The 23,714-nt window shown below is 35.8% G+C and overlaps 2 protein-coding genes across 2 annotated transcripts in view; one reads left to right on the top strand and one right to left on the bottom strand.

Moving 5' to 3' along the window:
• The window catches only part of LOC125876682 (WD-40 repeat-containing protein MSI4-like), a 1,104,907-nt gene that overhangs the window by 722,711 nt on the left and 358,482 nt on the right, over window positions 1-23,714 (top strand). The window lies entirely within an intron of this gene.
• Window positions 15,876-23,714, bottom strand: part of LOC125877356 (uncharacterized) — a 43,250-nt gene continuing 35,411 nt past the window's right edge. Inside the window, exons 3-6 of the mRNA XM_049558676.1 lie at window positions 19,081-19,262; window positions 16,470-18,919; window positions 16,095-16,236; window positions 15,876-16,008 (exon numbers count right to left, since the gene is read on the bottom strand). Of these exons, the coding sequence (XP_049414633.1) occupies window positions 15,876-16,008; window positions 16,095-16,236; window positions 16,470-18,919; window positions 19,081-19,262 (2,907 nt within the window). The remainder of the gene's footprint in view (window positions 16,009-16,094; window positions 16,237-16,469; window positions 18,920-19,080; window positions 19,263-23,714) is intronic.

Genomic DNA, 23,714 nt, shown 5'->3' with positions numbered 1-23,714 from the left:
CCGATGCTAGAATGATAGCTATTGTTATAGCCAAACTCAATCAATGGAAGAAGATCATCCCAACTACCCTTAAGCTCCAATAAACAAGCCCTAAGCATATCCTCAAGTGTTTGGATTGTCCTTTCGGCTTGTCCATCTGTTTGCGGGTGAAAGGCCGTAGTAAGCTTAACTCTCATACCTAGACCCCTTTGAAAGGACTTCCAAAAGTGTGAAGTAAATTGAGTACCACGGTCCGATATGATGGATAGAGGAATCCCATGCAACCTTACCAAGTCATGAATATAAAACCTTGTATAATCTTCAGCCCCATATGTTGTCTTTACTGGTAGAAAATGAGCCGATTTTGTCATCCTATCAACCACCACCCAAATAGAATCAAAACCATTTCTAGTCTTGGGTAAACCAACTACAAAATCCAAGTTAATTTTCTCCCACTTCCAAGTAGGAATTTCTATGTCTTGGTTAGACCACCTGGCCTTTGATGTTCGGCCTTGACTTGTTGACAACTATGACAACCGGAGACGAATTTGGCAATGTCCTTCTTCATGCCTCCCCACCAATACACATCCCTCAAATCGCTAAACATTTTGGTGGAACCTGGGTGGATGGAGTAGGACGAATTATGAGCCTCCTGAAGAATTTTCTCCCTCAAACCATCAACACAAGGCACACACAACCTACCTTGGTACCTAAGGGCACCATCTCCCCCTTGGGAGAAAACTTCCACTTTGCCGTCTTTCACCAAGGCCTTCAATTCTAACAAGGAAGAGTCAAGATCTTGTTTTGCTATCGCCTCATCAACCAAGGAAGACCTAGCACCATCAACAACGACCACACCACCATTACCAACCTCTTCCAACCTAACCCCCAACCTAGACAACCGATGCACCTCCCTAGCCATTTTCCTATCACCCATATTAACATGAGCTAGACTACCCATAGACACCCTACTCAAAGCATCCGCCACCACATTAGCTTTACCGGGATGATAATGCACACTCATATCATAATCTTTAAGAAATTCTAGCCACCTTCTTTGTCTCAAGTTGAGATATTTTTGGGTGAAGACATATTGGAGGCTTTTATGATCGGTGAACACATCAACATGTACCCCATACAAGTAATGACGCCAAATCTTTAAAGCAAACACCACCGCGGCTAATTCAAGATCATGCGTAGGATAGTTCTTTTCATGCACTTTGAGTTGTCTAGAAGCATAGGCTATCACATTACCATTTTGCGTTAGAACACAACCCAAGCCAACTCTAGAAGCATCACAATACACAACAAATCCCTCAAGCCCATCCGGTAGTGACAATATAGGAGCGGACACAAGTTTTTCTTTCAAGGTTTGAAAACACCTTTCGCACTCGTCGGTCCACTCAAACTCAACCTTCTTTTGTGTCAACTTAGTCATCGGAGATGCAATAGAAGAAAATCAATTCACAAATCTCCGGTAGTAACCCGCTAAGCCCAAGAAGCTCCTAATATCCGACGGGGTCAATGGTCTAGGCCAATTTCTAATCACATCGGTCTTCTTAGGGTCCACCGTAATACCATCCCCCGACACCACATGACCTAGGAAGGCAACCTCCCTCAACCAAAATTTACACTTTTCATACTTTGCATACCACTTCTCCTCTCTCAATCTTTGCAACACAATCCTCAACTGACCCATATGTTCTTCCTAGCTATGCGAATAGATTAAAATATCATTAATGAAGACCCCAACAAAGGAATCAAAGTAGGGTTTAAAGACCCTATTCATTAGGTCTATGAAGATAGCCGATGCATTGGTCAACCCAAAGGACATGACCACAAATTCATAATGCACATACCTAGTCTGGAAAGATGTCTTGGGAATGTCACACTCCCTCACCTTCACTTGATGATACCCGAACCGAAGATCAATCTTAGAGAAGTGGCTAGACCCTTGCAATTGGTCGAACAAGTCATCAATCCTAGGAAAAGGATATTTATTGTTGACAGTGACCCTATTGAGTTGCTGGTAATCAATACATATCCTAAGGGACCCATCTTTTTTCTTCACAAACAACACTGGTACACCCCTTGGTGACTGGCTTGGCCTAATAAAATCCTTCTCCAACAAGTCTCTCAATTGGTCCTTCAACTCATTTAACTCCGCCGGGGCCATACGATAAAGGGGAATAGAAATGAGTTGAGTATCGGGGAGGAGTTCTATGCCAAAATCTATTTCCCTTTCGGGAGGAACACCGGGAAGTTCATTAGGAAAGACATCAAGGAATTCATTTACGACAGGAACTGACTCTATAAGAAGGGTTTTGGACTCCACATCCCTAACCCTCACAAGGTGATAGAGACACTCCTTAGAGATCAACTTACGGGCTTTAATGCAAGAGATGAACCTACCCTTGACTACCACATTTTAGCTCTCCCACTCAAGAATTGGTTCACTTGGGAATTGGAACTTCACCCTACGGGTTCTACAATCAATAGAAGCATAGTATGCATGCAACCAATCCATCCCAAGAACAACATCAAAATCGACCATGTTCAACTCAACATGATCACAAAGCAGTATTTTATGCAAGATGCAAATAGGACAATTTCTATAGACCTTCCTAGCAACAATATATGCACCAATAGGAGTAGACACCTTATATGACTCACGCAACAAGTCGGGCTCAACATGAAACTTTTTGGCAACAAAGGGGGTGACAAAAGAAAGAGAGACACCCGGATCAATTAATGCATATGCATCAAAGTCAAAGATTTTCAACATACCGATAACGACATCGGGGACTACATCGACCCCTTGCCTCCCAAGCAAAGCATAAAATCGATTGTGCCTTGGGGCACCATCTTGTCGGCCCCCTCTCCCCAAAGGAACCGTATTGGCACCTTGTGGACGAACCTCCTTAACCTTGTTGCGATTCCAAGGACAATCCATTGCCTTGTACCCCATTTCCCCAGTACTATAGCAAGCACCGGTATTTATCAAGCACGGGCCACTATGGCCCTTACCACACTTCGAACATACATCAATACGACCCATACCACCAACACCTTGGGCCCTTGGAACGTCATTGGCAAACCCCCTATGGGGCGCATGAGAAGACCCTTGGCCTTGATGAAACCGGCCTCCACTTCAACATTGGAACTTGCCCTCAAAACGGGCCCTCTTGGCCTCATGACCCCTCCTCTTCCTCAACTTCTCCTCCTCCATTTGTTCGGCATAGACCATCAAGCGGGGCAAGTTCATGTAACTAATCAACATTGCGGACCGGCATTCTTCACTTACTAGGTCGGACACACCCATCACGAATTTGTTCATTCTAGACCGTGAGTCGGCAACTAAGTGTGGAGCATATCTTGAAAGTTGGTTAAACTTGAGGGCATACTCCCTCACACTCATAGACCCTTGTTTTAAATTCATGAACTCCGCCAATTTGGCTTCCTTAAGCTCAAGAGGAAAGAATCGATCAAGGAAAGCTGTTTTGAACTCTTCCCAAGGCACCACATAGTTTGCCCCCTTCTCTTCCTTCCATTGGTTGTACCATATTTGGGCCACCCCTTTTAGTTGGTAGGCCGCCAACTCCACCTTATTTTCTGACCTCATGCCCATGATAGCTAATATCTTGTGGACTTCATCAATGAACTCTTGAGGGTCTTCGTCTAACTTAGACCCATAGAATTCCAGGGGATTCATCCGCACAAAATTTCTCACCTGAGATGCCGGGGTCGGAGCCTGAGGGGCTTCGGCCCCGTGGTTGGGTTGATTAGCCATAGCTTGTGCAAATAAAGTAGGGGCATCCCGAAGATCCCCATTGGTCGGTTGTCCCTCGGGTGTGCGGGCTCATTTTCCTCTTGTATTAGGCATGATCTAGCATAGCAAACAACAACCGTTAGGGAAAAACATAATTCAACTCTACAGCACAACTTAGAACATGGAGAAAGGAAATATTTCCTAAAACATCTCATAGCCTCCTACTCATAGTTGTGGTGCACAACACAACCATGAATCGGACTCTAATCAACGCGGTGTGTTGGACTCCGAGGATCTATCAACCTAGCGCTCTGATACCAAGTTTGTCACGACCCAAGCCTAGGGCCTAGACGTAACCGGCGAATAGGGAAACCGAAGGAACCCCAAACAAGCCTCATAGCATATCATTACACATCCTTGGTCGCGAAAGCATTTAAAATGTCCATAAGTGATAAACATAATCAAGGGGAAAATCGGGACTAAGGGAGCAAGAAAAAAAAATGATACATAAATACCATAGATGAGTCAAGCTCAAGCATAATACACAACTAGTCTAACACAACCTCTAAACATAGGTACTTAGCAGGGGCCAAGACAAACTACCGGGCTAACCCTCATAGTCAATACATAACTAAAAAGGAAAAGTCTTATACGTAGCAAGAGATCATAAGAAACGTCCCCGGAATGGAGGACTAACCAATAACCTCAATAGAAATTCGTATTAGCCACACGAAGGAGGATGGTCAAGCGATGCTCCGGTCCCTACATGGTGACGTCATGTAGGCATAGAGTATGCATTAGTACGTTTGAATGTACTAAGTATATGGGACATCATATTATAAATGCATAATCATACCCGATAGATAGCATATTAATGAGATGATATGTATAATGATGCTTACAAAAAAATTATATTTAGTGGGGCGTAGTACATGTGTGGCGAATGACCATCAATATAGTATATCCAAGGCCTACCACCCCCTTGGAGAGGCGAAAGAGGTACAAACCCCTCAATGTGGTTACCCGAGCTAGGGACCAAGGTACAAACCCCTCGATATGGTTATACGGGCCTACTACCCCCGGTACGGGGAAACCAAGGTACCAACCTCTCCATACGGTTACCCGGGCCTACAACCCCCCGAACTAGGCTTGGTCGACTCACAACACTTATATAGAGAAAATCATATACATGTGTCCATTTCATCATCATTTCAGTAATTATATAACCATCCGACTCACAGGACGTACATTGGACCTTCCATTTCCTAAGAATTCTATAAATAGGCATTTTATCAAACACATGGTGGGCTACTGTTCATGTAAATAAAATCATGTATTTCAAGAGTACTAAGTTCAACCAATTCCAAAATCCATAAAAATCAGCCCACCAACAACATATATATATATATATATATATCAACCTTCATAATTTGATCGTGGAAGCATGAAAACCATAAACATCACATAATAATTCCATTTCATGATAATATGCAAATAAGACCATAATAGGCTGTGTAGTAGTAATTCCATACTTCAAGAGTTCGTAAATAACCATAAGGACCCATAAACTTATAGTAATAGAGGATAAATGGTTGGACTTGTGGAAAGGAAGATTTCCACAATCAAACCCACATACCTCAACTTTGGAGAATCCTTGATGAAGATTGGAATGAAGAATTGAAGCTTGAGGTTGAGTCTTGAATCCTGAATTAGAGCTTGAGATCTTTGAATTTGGTTGAGGATCTTGGTGGAATTTTGGAGAGGGCTTAGAGTGTTTTTGAAGTTAAAAATGGCTAAGTATGGGACATATCCCCTTTTTATAAAAAACATCCCCAACAATTAGCCTCAAAAAAAAAAAATGAAGCTTAAGGAGAAAAAAAATAGCTCACTGGAAATTGCAAATCTGCACAGACAGGTTTTACGAAAATGGTCATAACTCCCTCATCCTAACTCGGTATGAGGAGAAACCAAGTGCGTTGGAAAGCTAACTCAAAGAGCTTTAATTGAATAGGTTGTGGCCCTTATAGTTCCTTGTGTGCTAAGAGATATGCCCCTTTAAAGTTGACCCTCCAAATCGCATTTTTGCGATTTTCGAATTTTGATACAGTTGCTCTAAAATTTGGGTTAGGCCCATAACCCACTCAATTTGTCCCCATGAATAAGAATATGAAGTCGAATTTCTGAAATCATGCACAGATTTTGAGATATATAGAAAATACAATTATAGGTGTTTCCAAAGCACATTTTCGGGCATTTTTGGGGTCGTTTCATTCATATCCAATCTATTTCTATAAAATTGCCACATATACCACATAATGCCAAGAACCCCCTTTTAGCGCAACAAAGGAGGAACACCTTCAGGAAAATACTATTCTCACACTCTCCCAGTCACTTTGCGAACCAAAACATAGAGAACATGATGAAGCTACCAAACAACTTCCCGACGCCGTTCCCACCATTCCCCACGGTACCCGTAACAGTAAGGGAAAACACTTTCTATGCTACCCAATCTCCCCCTCAAAACCTAGTTCCCGGTCTTGGTTGAAGGTGGGCCTCCATGGTCAGGCCATATCCTTCTCAACAATAGTCGAAAGGAGGGAGGTAGTAATAGTTACTCAAAAACCTACCTTCATAACCTAGTTGGTATCGGAGGGGATGAGGTTAGCATGGGAAGCTTACAATCACCACATATGAATGTCCACTGTTCTCCATTCACCCCATGCTATTATTTACCTTCAACTCCCCTTTTATCAACCAGCGACCAGTGAGATGCCTCTTTTCAATCCACTAGCTCAGGTCCAACAACATGATCTATTCCCCTTTCCACCTCTTTTCTTTCCTCAGCAGGTCCACGAAGTAGCGATATCTCCATAGAACATCCTGATGGAGATGCAAGAGGAAATCCAGGACAACAGGGTGGAGGAGGGTCTCAACTCGAATAATCCAACCCATGTAGCATCATCCTCGCAGGTTACCCTCATCCCCTCTATCCTTCTTAGCATAGGTCCAATTGCAGAACCAAATCCAAAATTACAGAAGCTAGAAGAAACGATGGAATTGATGAGGGAAACTTCAACAGAGATCTGGGTTTTAAAAAAGGTAAAAGTAATTTCATTCAAAGAACAATTCGAAAAAAAGTGCATCCTAATTTGTCCTCCAAATTTAAGAAAAGCATCAATAGATATACGGGCGTCTCGCTCGATGGGGATATGGAACTTTATCGTGGTAGTGAACCCAACTCTGAGGGTTTGGACACCATTGAACTAGAGGCCAGTAACGATGATAGTCCCACCCAACACGAATAGATCAATGAACTTAATAATCTGGAACTATAGGGGCTGTAATAATCAAGATTTTCGTACAAACTTTAGGTCATTAATAGATTGGCATAAACCACTACTAGTTGCTCTAGTGGAAACAAAAATGAGTGATCACCAGACACTAATAGATGAATATCCGTTCACTAACATGATCCAAGTTCCATCTATTGGAAACTCCAGAGGCATGGTCATTTTGTGGGATGATAACATTCTAGAGGTGGACAATATCACAACCTCGGGTCAGGAAATCGATGCTATGGTGAAGGTACGTACTACTAACGACTCTTGGCTATTTAGTTTTATTTATACTAGTTCATGTACAAATACAAGGAATATATTATGGAACAATCGGAAAAGAATAGAAAACACCTATAACGGTTGTTGGCTAATAGGGGACGATTTTAACGAATTAATAAGTAGCTCTAAAAAATCTGGGGGTAGACCGACAAATAGACCCTGAATGTTTGACTTTTGGGATACAATAAATCAATGTGAGCTCATTGATCTAGGTTTTAAAGGGGGTAAATACACGTGGATAAATAAAAGGTTTAGAGACAAAGGGAAGCTTATTTTAGAACAACTTGACCGTTACCTAGAAAATAATGAATGGCTACCAAAGTTTCCAAATGCCCAAGTACACCACCTCCCACATACCCACTCTGATCACTGCCCCTTGCTCATATCTTTGTTCCAAAATAATCAAAAACGTCGACACAACATATTTCATTTTGAATAAATGCGGACGACTCATCCCGACCTAAGGAACATCATTCAGGATTGTTGGGTCAAACATCATGATATAAAAGATGTCATTCCTGATTTTAAAGTAACAATTACCAAATGGAACAGGCAAACTTTTGGGAATATCTTTCATAAAAAAGGAACCTCCTAAAGAGAATCGAAGGTATACAAACTCTAACAGATATAAATAGAGTACTTTCCTTATAAACCCTAAACAAGAATTTAACCATGTATTAAAGTAGGAAGAAGATTTCTGGAAATTAAAATCCAGAGTAAATTGGTTGAACAATGGATACTCGAATACGAAATTCTTCCATATAACTATCCTAAATAGAAGAAGAAGAAACAAAACAATAGCATTAGAAAATGAATTTGGAGTGTGGACTTATGACCTCCCTGATTTGCTAACCATAACACTCAAATTCTTTGATAAGTTATTCCGCTCCTCACTAGAAATAGCCTCATACACTGGAAATGATACTCTGGCCAAAAATAATCATGTCAATCCCCCAATTATAGGGGACACTCCCACAATTGATGAGATAAAACAGGCAGTGTTTTCCTTCCAACCTTTCAAAGCCCCAGGCCCGGATGGTCCACACCCCTTCTTTTATCAAAAGTATTGGGACATAGTTGGTAATTCAATCATAGCACTATGCAATAAGCTTTCCAGGAAGGTAAAATATCTAAGAAGATTAACCAAACTCATGTATGCTTGATACCCAAGGTTAAGGGGGCGAATACTCTAACAGATTTCAGACCTATTAGCCTATCCAACACCACATATAAGACCATTACAAAAATCATAACAAATCGACTTAAACCAATAATGAATGAGCTGATAGGATCCTACCAATAGAGCTTCCTCCAAAAAAGGCAAGCCACGGATAATGTGATAATAGTCCAAGAGGTTATATCACATTTTCAAAAAATGAAAGGTAAGAAGGCAAATATGATAATCAAAATCGATCTAAAAAAGGCTTTTGATAAGGTTGAATGGTCCTTCATCCGCGAAACACTTATATATTTTAACCTTCCAACAAACCTCATAAACCTAATTATGTCATGTGTTTCTTCTAGTAGTGTTGCGATACTAGTGAATGGAGATCGCACTGACTTTTTTGAGACTTCTAGAGGTATTAGGCAAGGGGATCTTATATCCCCATACATATTCATACTCTGCATGGAAATGCTATCTAGAGAGATTGGAGCGAAAGTTAAAAAGAATATTTGGCAACCAATTAAAGTTGCAGGGAAAGGGCCCTCTTTGTCCCATTTATTCTTCACAGATGATCTAATACTTATGAGTAGAGCAGACACCATTAATGTTGCAACCATAAATAAAGTGTTATCAAAGTTCTGTGAGAAATCAGGGAAATCCATAAATTACTCCAAATCCAAGCTTATATTCTCCAAAAACTTTAGTACAGAGCTGAAAAACAACATATCCCATACATTAGGCATAAGGAAATGTGCCTATTTTGGTAAATACCCGGGTTTTCCAATTTTTACAAAAAAGTCCGTTGTTGAGCGATTATCAATTCATAATTGACAATCTTAGCCAAAATCTAGCGGAATGAAAAACAAAATTCTTAAACATTGTGGGTCGAACCACTCTTACTATGGCATGCTTAAATAACATTCCCACGCATATTATGCAAAAAATTAAACTAGCAGCAATTACAAAAAAAGTCAGCCAAATACAGCGGAATTTCATATGGGGATCTACTAGGGATAAAAGGAAATTATATATGGTTGAATCGAAAACACTTACAATTAAAAAAGCCGACAGAGGATTGGGTGCCCAAAGGGCTGAATTGAAAAACAATGCCCTACTGGCAAAACTTGCTTGGAGGGCATACAACAATAACACCTCTCCATGGGCAACCCTATTAATTAATAAATACTCCCCAAAAGGTCTTAATACAACCAATAAAATTAGAACAAATAACAATTATAGCATGACATGGAAAGGGTTAAGTAAGGGATGGAGAGGCCTTAAATGGTCGATATAGAAAGGGGAAACAACCTCTTTATGGTATGATAGGTGGTTAGATAATGGTAGCGCTCTGAGGGAAGTTATACAAGGCCCCCTGATGGAAGCTAAGAGTACTATGAGAGTTATGGATATCCTAACAACAAATGGTACATGGAACCTCAACAAAGTATCTTTCGAGTTACCAAGTTCCATTAGAAACCAGATACATGGAATATACGTACCAGTCTCAGCAGAAGCCAAGGATAGGATATCGTGGTACTCAAATCCCAAAGGAATACTCACGCCTAATTTTGTATATCAATTTCTTTAAATAATGAAAAGAAACCAAAGGATGGGGGAAACTCTTTTAGCTGGATTTGGTCGCTGAATACCCCAGCAAGATTAGATTCTTTCTCTGGCTATGTAAGCACAGTAGACTACCAACTTGCCAATACCTACACCACATAGGAATTCAAATAGATAAGACATGTTATTTCTGTAACGAACCTGAAACTATAAGGCATATCTTCCTTAATTGCCCAAATGTTCAAATGTTTTGGGATGCCATTGGTCTCGAGAGCACCATAAGAAAAATAAACAACACACTCATGAGCCATGTTGGTTGGAAGCCATTAGTAATGAAGAACTCATAGTTAACAAGAATCTCCAAAGGAAACAAGCCTTCCCTTTCTACATGTGGAATATATGGTTAGTAAGGAATGATAACTTCTACAATCGGAAAAATAACATCATCAACCTTAAAACTCCCTATATTCATGCGGTTGAATACTTTAGTTTAACCAACACTCATAGAGTAGCAACTACGAATATAATGATTCAAGTTGGGTGGAAGCCACCCGAAGTGAATTTTAAGCTCAATAATGACGGTTCAATGAACAAGGTGACTAGAATAGTGGGTATAGGAGGTGTGATAAGGGATAACCACGGAAATTGGGTAATAGGCTTCAAGGGATCTCTAACAACATCAGCTCCTATCAGAACTGAAATCTCAACCTTGGTGAATGGGCTAAGACTGGCTATCCTTCACAATCTAACACCTATAGAAGTCTCCATAGATTACAAAGAGGTGATACAATATCTAAAATATGATCACCCGTCATACTCTAATATATTATCTGATTGCATGGATCTAATCAAGCAGCTGGGGAGGCCTCAGGTGCAGCATAACTACCGAGAAGAGAACAAGGTGGCAGATATCCTAGCTAAGGAGGGGAGCGAAGTTGAAGAAGACCAATTCTATTTTAATATTAACAATTCCACCCTTGTTTGCATTAAAATATCTAGAAGCAGACAAAGCTGGAACTCTTTTTGTTAGGCGTTTGTCGCCCACTAGTACTAATACTCAATGTAATCAGGCTCCATCCCGATCCACACATGATAGCTATAGCCATGCACTGCCACTCTCTTGTTGATGCATATTAATCTATAATATATTAATATCTTTTTGTACCAAAATTTTTTTATTATACATCCTTGCTAGAAAAACATGTCATGTATGTCTTATACCCCGACAAGGTTCAAATGACTTAGTTAATGAGGTTGAGGTCAGACTCTACGTTCTCACATAATGAATCATATCGGTTAAACTTAAAATCTCTCATAATGAATATAATGATGATAAAAGATGAAAATGATAAAAGTCAATCCCATGATTTCAATCTTTTAATTCCAGTCTGTCTTACTTATGCTCTTTGGTTGCCATTTTATGTCATATCTACAATATGTCTTAGTCCATGCTATTTCACATACAAGTACAATTTCATATGTACTAATGCTTTATTTTGGGACCAGTGTATTTCATGGTGTAGGTTCAGACATCCATCACGATCAGGCTATTCACTAGTATCTTTCATGTATTAGTTATTGACATAATACATAAATATTACCCTTAACTTGGCTTTAGCGGACAACTATGCCCTTCAACTTTGAGTGTGCATAAGTAGACACTTAAACTTGTATAAAATTGAATAAGTAGACACACATGTCCTACATGGCATAATACATGTAGGACGCCACGTAGGACACAAAATTGCCATATAGGTGTCATGTAGGACGAATGTGTTCATTTATTCAATTTTATACAAGTTTAAGTGTCTACTTGTGCACACCCAAAGTTAAAGGTCATAGTTGTCAACTGACGTCAAGTTAAGGGTCATCTTTATGTATTATGTCATTAGTTATTGGTGAGCCTCAAATTGCTCTTGGGGCATGGACATTTATTTTAATTTTCTAGTTATAGGTATGTAGGGGCCATGTCCTACCTAGTAAAACATTGTTACTCATATCGTGTTACAGACTTTATAGACAGACTAAAGTTGATGTCCCAATTTATTTAATGTATTCAACTTTAACATTAGCACCATTATATTTGGCAACTCTAGTTTTTATTAAATGAAAATCATTTCTTTTACTGATTATCTGCCTCAAGTTTCATCATGTCATGCTAGTTGTTCGTTTTGACAAATTATGATATCGAATGTCGATTCCTCTAAGGCCAGAATAAAAAGCAAATTCTTAGAACTTCATTATGTCCAATAGATGGATATTGTTTAGGAAAATGTTGCATAAGTCATTGCTCCATATGATGTCAAATCAACATCAAAGAGAAAGTAAGGTGGATACAGTTTGTTGATCAAGAGTTTTAATCCCCTTCCTATCCTTAAAAGTTGAAAGACTCTCTGGGTGAATTCCATAGGAAAGAAAATATTTTTCACAAAAATGATTTATTTTTTAAAAAAAAAAAATTCATAATAAAACTTTTTCAAAAAATATTTTCAAGGAAAAAAGTAATTCCTTACTTTTTTTTATTCGTCATCTAAATCGTAAAAAATATTAACTCAAAAAAATTGTACATAATTTAAACGTATATTATGAGAGATGGGAGTAGGGGGCGGTAGGCTTGTCAGGTGATAGGGAGGGGAGGGGCGGGGGGGGGGGGGGNGGGGTTAGGGAGTGGAGGCAAAGATGAGATGTATTAGGACAGATGGGACACCTGGGACACCATTACTGTGAAATGTCACTTGTAAAACTTATTTTTCCTACTTATAATAAATTAATATTTTTTTCTCATTTTTTTAAAGAACTTTTGTTAAAAAAATATATTTTGATTAATAAACATAAAAAATTGAAAACCATGCCATTTGGAAAATTGTCTTGTACCGAACAATATATACAAGTGTAAAAAAGACCACAAAATGACAAAAGACGATAATATATCAATTGTTAGCTTATGCATCATTTTCATTTCATCTCATTTCTCTTATCCCTCATCCATCAACCAAAACTTATTTATACAAGCTTTGTTTTTCCGACTAATTTTTTATTTATTTATATATACGTACGTATGTAGTTCATGTAGTGAGGTAGATAGCCCCACCCTCACTTGTTTAACATATATATAACTTCATAAAATGAAACTAATTAAGCATCATTAGATGGACCACTATACAAAGTCGTACCATTATGGATGGGTTAGATGTTCCATGTTATGGTTGGTTATAATTATATTCGGAATATCTTATGTTCAAAAGATTAATTAACTAGGTATATATATGATTCATTCAAAAATGAAAATATAAAATTTTTAAATTATTCTTTTTAGGGTGTTGTGCAAGTTTTGGAGAACTTCTCGATAACAAAACTAAATTTACAAAGCGTAATACCCTTTTATTTCTTTATATGAAGCATGTTGTGATACTATTGTTGAACCTTTCTTGGGTCTTGACAAGTTATCAAAAGAATTATAATACGTAATTGTGCTTTTGTGGCATTTTTTAAGGATTGGTTTATCTAACATGTTTATGGATGCAAGTAAGCTATTGCTTTCATGAACAATTAATAGGGTTAAACGTTAGATAAAACAAAATTAAATGTGGTCCCAACCTAAACCAACCTACTCATATTGAAAGTTAGGGGCAACACCCGTTATCTCAACTATCCAAATCAGTTTAATCTTTTAAAAGGAGAGTTTGAACCCACAAGTAATCTTAATTATATTTTCCTCATTAATCAATTCTGTAATATTTTTATTAAATTAATCAATTTCGTTTTTATACGAATTAAGCAAATTCAGATTATATTTCTTTTTTGAGCTTTAACTGACAAATTGCATTTATGCATGCAAAATCTGTCTAGATGTCACGTATGCTGACAGATGTAATTAATTATTTCGTTTCCTTTAGTCAAATATATGTGAAAATAAATAAAATTGTTCCGCTAAAACAATTTATGAATGTTATGGAAATTTTTTTGAATTCTTAGCTTTGTGAAAAATATTTGTGGAAAATAATTTAATTTTATAGCTATAAATTATTTAATTTGTAGCTAAATACAAGTATCATTGCCATAAGATTAAAAATATAAAATAGCCACAAATTTTAAATTTTCATAGAAAATAAATCAAGTCATTTGCCACAATAGAACATATTGTGTCTACAATATAAAAATTGCTACAGATTAAATTCGTTGTGGCACAAGAGTAAGAATATTTGCTACAAGTATATATCTCGTTGCAAGAATATTATACTATTATAGCTATAATACAATTTTTTTAGTAGCTATAAGTATTAGTCCTTAGCCACAAACCATGTAAAGTCTGTAGCTGACTTTTAGCCACCCTACATGTTGCCACGAATGCTACAAAAAATATTTTATGGCTAAAGCATTTAACTACGGAAAATTGCATATCTAGTTATAATGTGTTTTGTGGCTTTAAGTCCAATTTCTTGTAGTGATTGGTTGTCACGATCTTTCATATCGAGCTATTGAAGTACTACATCGTGCTATAATTAGACACCTTTGGGGGGGACTAGCACGAGCAAAAATGATCAAAAAATCTACCGAGTAGAGTAAAATAACTCAAAATCACAAATATGGTAGTGATTGGAGTAGAGGTGAACGATTTTGTTACTCAAGGAAAATTTGGTCAGGATAGTCTACTGGAGTTAAATTTGGAACTCAAGAATTAGTTTGACTTATTCATGATTAAGCATATCGCAATAATGCATCACCTTGCTCCCATGTAATTAACGACACCTAATTGTTAGGGTTTTGCCTTGATTTTCTTACCATAATTTAAGATTTATTTTTCCTTAAAGAAAAGACAAAACATTACCATAAATGTTTTTACTTTTCTTGAAAGGAAAATATAATATTCTTTCATATTTGGTTTATTCTCTCCTTTTTGGACTCTCTTTCTAGTAAGAAAAGGTTTTAGGACTCTATAAATATAGGTTTGTTTCTTCTAACACAAAAACAATAATATCCACAATGTAGTCGTTTAAGAGTCTTGTTTATGGGGAGATTTATTCTCTCTAAAGTTTCAATGTTTTTCTTTATATTAGTTTTGATATAATAATATTTTGATTTTTTGTATAAGTTTTTGTTATCTGATTTATCAACTATATGATTTGCAAATTGCAAGCTTCCGCATGACGCCCTAATCACCCTTCAGAACCCAACAAGTGGTATCAGAGCACATGGTCTAACGATCCCATGGTTCGATGATCCTATGGTTCAACAAGATTGAAGAAAGGTTCAAGTGGTTTCAAATCAATTTGCAACAACTTTGATGATAATGATGATTTTTGTCGAGCTACATGTGGAGAAGAAGTTTCAACCATATTTTCAACATTCCTGTTGCTGCAATTTTTTAAAATAAAAATAAAATATTTTTAACCCATATGTTTTAAACTTTATTTTTTAATCATGGCAAGCAACGGTGATGAAGATTTTGTGAAGAACAAGATTATCATGTAATGAAAAAGACAGATCAAGCTTTGTCAAGAAAATCCAGCCAAAAGGGGAGATTTGTTAGGGTTTTGCCCTGATTTTCTTACCATAATTTAAGATTTATTTTTCCTTAAAGAAAAGACAAAACATTACCATAAATGTTTTTACTTTTCTTGAAAGGAAAATATAATATTCTTTCATATTTGGTTTTTTTTTTTTTAATTCAAACTTGGGCATAACCCATTTATTACTGAAAACGAATCTGACCCAGGCCCAAGAGTGACCTGGATCCATAAACAACAGCCAAAAAATCTACAAAATGGAAAGTAATCTAAAACTAAAACAGAGTCCCAAGAACACTTCTCCTTCCAGATTTGTCATCAATGTTCCTCCGAACTGGCCCCAAATTCGTCTTCTTGTTATTGAACCAGTATTGTTGAGCTTGAGTGAATTCCACATCTACACTTAACCTCTCACAAGTGCCATGGAATCAACCTCCTTGAAGACTTCTTCAGCTCAAAATGGGTTCAAACAGCAAATCTAGGAGCTTGGTAACCATGACCCAGCAATCTTCATCTTAGAATCAGCCAAGGCGATATATACTCTTGTATCTTTCCCTCTATGCAGAATGAGCTCCGAAGAACTGATACCACTGCGAAGAGATCCATTTCCAAGAGGTATTTTCGACTCCGCTTTCCCTTATATGTTATGAGCAATAGATGTGTGAATCTTATTCCGTTGTTACTGTAACTCATATAATGATTTCCGCAAATTGGTCACTCTAATTCTTAATTCCTTATTTGTGTATTGAACCACTTGTTTTGCATCTTCTTAATTCGTATATTTGGGATTTTTCTTTGTTCCGTTATAAAGATTTTCCTTGCTAGTTGTGGTAGATCTTGTATGTTATTGAATTGATTGACATTGGTACCTGCAAAATGAACAATGTGGTTAGCTAAATAATCGGCCAATCGGTTTCCTTCCCTAAATGTGTGAACCACCTCCACCTCTGCTTGCTCCATCCATAATTTTATGCATTGTATGTCAACTGAGATTGCCCATGGAACGTCCCATATTCCGTCCAGTACTTTTTTAATAATCAATGAGTTAGTTTCCATGATTATAGGTAGCAAATCATTCTCTATACAATACTTCAATCCTGCCTTGAATGCCTTCACTTCTGCAACTATAGCATAGCATGCTTCGATAATACTAGCTTCTGCAAAGATAAAATTGCCATCTCCATTTCGAATACAAAAAGCTGTAGAACTAGGCCCAGTGTTCCCTTTACTAGTGCCATCAGTGTTGCATTTATATCTTCCTAATGGTGGATGCACCCAATACACTACTCTACAACATACTAGTGGTGAGTATTCCTCCAATAATTTAACTATCATAGGCCATGTATTTGGGAGGTTTTGCAGCCAAGGATATCTATTTTTGGCAAATAGATACAAATTATTGTTAATCTCCATAATCATGTTATGAGTAGACATACATCCTCCATGCTTAACAATATTCCTTCTCTTCCATAATTGCCAAATAATGAAAATGGGAACCACATGTAACATTGGTTTCAACTTGCTTCCACACTCAGCTTCCCACCATAATCTTATCACCTGTCTTAGTTGAACCATTGGGCCTTGAATACCTGCAGCCTCTGCAAAGTGTCTCCATAAACAGTATGTTGTGGGGCATTGAATAAAAAGATGATCACATGTCTCCTCTGCATTGTTGTTGCAGCTACAACACTTTACAGAGTTGACAATTCTCATTCTCACCAGCACCTCTCCTATTGGAATCCTCATATGCCACAGTCTCCATAACAAAAAGGAGATTTTAAAAGGCAAACCTTTCTCCCATATATACATGATCTTATCAACCCTATCATTTTTCCTTCTCATTAACTCCCAAGCACTACCAACAGAGAATTTACCTGTGCCAGTAGGCATCCACCATGCCTTGTCACTCTCATCAGATCTCTGTATTCTGCCTAGATTTGAAGTAATGTGATTACTCACTTCTTCTGATAAGTTCTCATGTAGCAAATTGTTATTCCATCCCTCCACAAGCATTAGTTGTTGCACCTCCTCTAATTGACCATGATCATGGTTAATAGGCAAGTAGTAGTGTAGTGCCCCCAACTGTGTCCAATTATCAAACCAAACACTACACTGACCATTTCTGGGTTCCCACCAAATCTCCTGGTCCATGAAATCTCTTGCCTGTAGCATAAGTTTCCATACCTGAGAGCCCCCTCTCCATTCTACCACTTGTGGCCTATGTCTTTTACAGTACTTGTTCCATATAAAGTTAGACCACATTGTGTTAGTTGTTCTAAACTTCCACCATAATTTAGCAAAGAGTGCTTTTGTAACATCAAATAGGGATCTAAAACCAAGCCCCCCTTCTTCCTTTGGTAAACATATGTCATTCCAAGCAATCCAGTGTTTAGCCCTTCCCTCTTCCTTAGAATTCCATAGGAATTTAGCAAAAATCCTATGTATATCATGTATAACACATTTTGGTGGACAAACAACAGATAGCAAGTATATAGGAATACTTTGCAATACATGATTAATCAACACTGCTTTTCCTCCAAACGACAGCAGCCTTCCCTTCCATACCTGCAATTTGCATTGAATCTTCTTGATTAGTTCTGAGTAATGGACCTTCTTCTTCTTAGCATGTCCAATTGGACAACCAAGATAAGTCAATGGAAAACTTCCCCTCATAAATCCAGTAGTATCCTCCACTTCCTGAACTATGGCCTGTGCAGTCTTGTTGAACATGTAAAATAAACTCTTGCCTTTATTAATAAGTTGGCATGATTGAGCTTCATATAGCTGTAGAGTGTCCATGATTAATTGCAGAGATTTTTTATCAACAGATGTGAATATGATGGTATCATTTGCATAAGCAAGATGATTTAGTTGATCACTCCATTTTGGTAAACCAAAGCTCTTAAACTCATAGTTGTAATACAGTTGATTAAGAGCCTTAGTTAATACTTCTGCTGATAATATAAAAAGAGCAGGAGATAAAGGATCCCATTGCTTTACCCCTCTCGTGGAGTGAAAGAAGCCATGAGCTTGCCCATTAACAAGTACAGAGTACCAATTATTGGCTACCAGCCTCCAAATCATATCTAACATCCTGTTATCAAAGCCCATTTTCTCCAATACACTAATCAGAAACCTCCTATCAACCCTATCATAAGTTTTAGCCATGTCTAACTTGATGACCACATTAGCAGGCTTCCCTCTTTTTCTGATCTCTGAAATTACTTCTTGTGCCAATAACACATTTTTAGTGATATTTCTCCCTTTCACAAATCCTGATTGATTAGGAGATATCAGTTTTGGTAATATCCCTTCCAACCTATCATGTATAAGTCTGGAAATGATTTTATTAAGAAAATTACTCAAACTAATAGGCCTAAAATCTGAAAAAGATTGAATAATATCTTTTTTAGGTAATAGGACCAAATTTGTATGTGTAATAGACTGAGGAAGTGAGTGACCTAGAAAGAAAGCCTGAACCACACTTTCACAATATCTGAACCCACAATATCCCAACAAGTTTGGTAAAAGTGACCTGTAAATCCATCTGGTCCACAAGCACTCTCAGCATTAAGCTCAAATACTACATTTCTGATTTCCTCATCCTGTGGTATTGCATTCAGCCTATCATTTTCATCTTGTTCTACTTGAGGATGTATATACTGTAGCAAGGACAATTCAGAATTAGTAGCTCCCCCAGTGAACTGATCTTTAAAAAAGCAAACAGCTTCTCTCCTTTTTGGACTCTTTTTCTAGTAAGAAAAGGTTTTAGGACTCTATAAATATAGGTTTGTTTCTTCTAATACAAAAACAATAATATCCACAATGTAGTCGTTTAAGAGTCTTGTTTATGGGGAGATTTATTCTCTCTAAAGTTTCAATGTTTTTCTTTATATTAGTTTTGATATAATAATATTTTGATTTTTAGTATAAGTTTTTGTTATCTGATTTATCAACTATATGATTTGCAAATTGCAAGCTTCCGCATGACGCCCTAATCACCCTTCAGAACGCAACACTAATAATGCTTTATTGGATTAAAACGACTATTATGGCCTCTAATCTCCGTTTACGTTTGACTTGCCACATAATGAAAATTGTCTTCAGTAAAACGTGATTATGTGGGTGGTGTAGAAACAAACAGAGAAAGAAAAAGGAATGGTAAACGGTAGTGGGCTGAAAAGAAAAGAAAGGACTCCATTTATTAGCAAACTTCACTCTCCTTCCTTGCCTCTCTCTCACTGTCTCCCTCGCCCCTCTCTCTCCCTCTCAACTCATAATGATGAACCAGGTGTATATAATTATTTTTGTATTCTATAGATATATTACCGACAAATTATATTTTCTCAACAAATTTCGCATGTGAATTTGGCGCCATATTGCGCAAATATTTTACTTGCGACATCACCTGGGGAAATATATTGGTGAGTACATTATCCCTAGGTAAATCCACAGGTACATGGACAAATATATATATTTTTAAAATTCTTTTTTTATCCATAAAAAAATCTCCAGGTAATTTAACCTACGAATTTACATGGAGATATTCTCGTAGAAATTTATGTGGAATTTTATTACCTGGGAAATTATTTGGGGATTATTTGCTGTGGAATTAGCTGGGGACATATTCTTGGGGATTTACCTACGAAATTTATTACTTGGGGAAATATTAGGGGATTATTGCGGATTTAGCTAGGGACTTATTGTTGGGGATTTACCTATGAAATTTATTACTTGGGGAAATATTGGGGGATTTTGTTGTTATGAATTTTTTTGAAAATTGTTTCTTGGGGATTTACGTAGGATATTTGTGACTTGAAATTTTTTCTAGAGATTTTGCTAGCTATAGATTTAGTGAAAAAATTTTAAATTTTTTTTTCCTTCCATACCTTTAAATTTGTATTATTTGGAATCTTTTTCTTTATTCAATTCAAAATATTAATGAATAATTAATTATTAAAGTCTTAAAAATTAACAAATTATATAAAAGGACACTAATAACACAAGTAAAAATAATTTGTATAGAAAATGGATATAATCTAAGATTAAATAAACATTAAATAAAGTATTTAATTGATGAACACGTGGACTCAACAAAAGATGTTCAAGGAAACTAGTATGTTGGCATGGACGACTTCAAATGTATTTGAGTCAAATCAATCTTGAGGGATTTGCTTGGAACTGTGCATACTTGATTTTTTTAATATAATGGAACCTTCTTTTTTTTTTTGAAATCTAAGGATATTTTTAAAATTTGGAGTCCTCGAGAATATTTTCTTTAAAATATATTTACCAAAATTAAAAATTATAAAAATATAAAAAATGTCAATGACACTAGAATAAATTTTATTGTTAAGTATTTAGAATACTTTTAGATTAAATGAATTATTATACAATAATATCAATCTACTACAGTGTTGGAACATTACCACAAATGTCAAGATCAACATTTTTTAACTAACACATATTTAATATTTAATCTCACCAAAAACCAATTATGATACCATTTATTTTCTTTGAAATTGAAATTATATGGAAAAATAACTATAATAATTATAATTAATTTTCATTTAATATTATTTGATAGTAAATTGGGTATTATTGCATAAGCACTATTTTAAGTAGAAAAAAAATCGATTATATACCTTATTAATGCAAAGTTTAATTACCCCCTTGTTGATAGAATTATATAAACTGAAAAATAAATTTTTTTATTTGTATATTCAATTGATATATTACTTTTTTTACCGACATTAAAATGATAAAATTTCTCTATAGTGAGTTATTAAATGATATTTATTTCCCAATATATAATTAAGTATTTTAAAATATAATTATTAAAAGATAAATTTAAATTGTAAATACCGCACATACCTAACAAGATATACTATCAATTATTGATTATAACTTCCTTTCACATTAAAGTTATAACTATATTTATTTTTTAATTATTATTTTATAAGAACTTTGTATGTATAATTTAAAGTTTGTCTATGTTTAATATGCTTAGTTAATATTTACTTAATAAGAAATTTCTTTAAAAAATATTAGAATATCTTCATGCAGCTTTACTTACGGAAAATATGGTAAGAAAATTCCGATTTTGTTAATTTTTACCAAAAAAAATTCGGATTTTAAAGTAATTTTTGCAAGAATATTCGCAAGTAATTTACATGCGAAATATAAATCCCTAGGTAAATTACTTGGGGATTTTGAAATTCGCAGGAAATAATTACCTACGAAGGTTTTACCATCGTATTCTTTTTGGCAGGAAAATCCGCAGGAAACTGATTTTCCTGCGAATTTTCGTATACAATCTCTAGGAAAATCTCCAAGTAATAGACACTTTTCTTATAGTGAGAGCAAACCAAAGTATAATTGTGAATTGTTATTATTGAAACTATAGTTAAGGAGTCCTATTTAAGACCTAATGCTTGCTATTTTTGAAAGTTTCTCTTTTTTATTTGTATGTTAGTGCTTAGATAAATATTAAATATATTTGGATAAAGAATTATTAGTAAAGTTAAAGTGTTAAAATAAATTTAGTAGATAACTTCATAAAGATTTTAGGATTAGTTTCAAATATATACTATATGCTATAAGTTCATTGCATTGTGTGGATTATGCGTTAAATTTATTCAAGAACTAATTGGATTCATGTATGGGTGCTTCCAAGGTGATAAGAACCTTAAGGGATAACTATGTATCTAGTAGTTTGATGACATTTGGGAGTGATATCTCAGCACTATAAATAGAGATATCACTCATCATTTGAAATACACAGTTGAATAAGAAGAAAAGTCTTCTCCTACATCTACTTCTCTTGACTTCTTCTCTTTATACTTATATTTCTTTGAAATTGATTTTATAACACATTATCAGCACGATTATGCTCTAAAAATTGTAGTACTTCGCAAAAGAGTTGTAGTTGAAACACTTGTGATCAAGAACAAGTTCTATTTATTTTTTCTTGTTACACATTTATATTTTCAAAAGTTCGTCTTATACTAATTATTTTAGTATATATGTGTTATATGAACAGGTAGAACATATTGGTTTATTTTACTTTAACAATTTTATACATTTATTTATGATTATACTAACAAATCTTTGTTTCAGAAAAGAATTGAAGAATAAAGAAGTAAATTTTCATGTTGATTTTCTGTTAATTATGAGGAAATTATGAATATTTATAATTACTAGAGGTGAGGAAACTCTTAAAGACTTATTTTGACTAAATTTGCTTCTATAATTCTTGAATTTTTTAAAGGCTCGTGACTGAGTTCTATTGATTTTGACTTATATGATATTGAAATATTGTTTGTACTTATGTTGTATTGACAAAGTAAAACATGTTTATGATTGACAATATGAGGATGTTGTTTTAGTATATTAAAATATCAAGAATTGAATGGCCAATCGGATGGCCTTTGACCTATTATATGATATTGATTGAAGGGTAAGACGATGAATTCAAGTCTCATCGCACCAAAAGGGTAAGACATCAGGTTAAAGTCCGGATGCACATAATGAAAAATGTTTGAGGATAAGAAGGTAGATTCAATTTCTATCGCACCAAGAGGGTAAGACATCAATTTGAGTTTTGATGCACCATGATGATAATGTATTGGGTTCGAGTCAGATAGAATTATGGCATAACACACCTTATAAGGATAAGACGTTGAGTTTGAGTCTCAATGCACCATAATGATGATAAAATAATGACGAAGGCAAAAATAATATATTTTTGATGAAAAGTCTTGAAATTTGTCCCATTGAATTTGCTTCATTCCCTGAAACGAATGTGGTAGCAGTATATGATAAGTTTGAAATTCTCCCAACTGCTCCATTCTATCAAATGAATGTGGTTGCAGTGAATAATAGGTCTGAAAGATGATAAGTGATTAAATATATGAATAAGGGCGTGAAAGAACAAAATTATAATAGTCATCATTGTGACAATTATGAAAGGAAGAACTCTATGGGTTCTCCAAATAGTCCTTAAAAATGTGAAGGTAATTATTATCGTCTCAAAATGGTCTTTAAAAGGTTGAAAGTAGTTATTGTGATTTGGTATAAAAGGTCATTTGACACTCATTTTTTGCGGACATAAT

This window comes from Solanum stenotomum, chromosome 9 (assembly GCF_019186545.1).
Source record: "Solanum stenotomum isolate F172 chromosome 9, ASM1918654v1, whole genome shotgun sequence".
In the NCBI taxonomy this organism is placed as follows: Eukaryota; Viridiplantae; Streptophyta; class Magnoliopsida; order Solanales; family Solanaceae; genus Solanum; species Solanum stenotomum.
The sequence above is the reverse complement of the archived record's forward strand: the minus strand, read 5'-3'. Positions and strand labels throughout refer to the sequence as shown.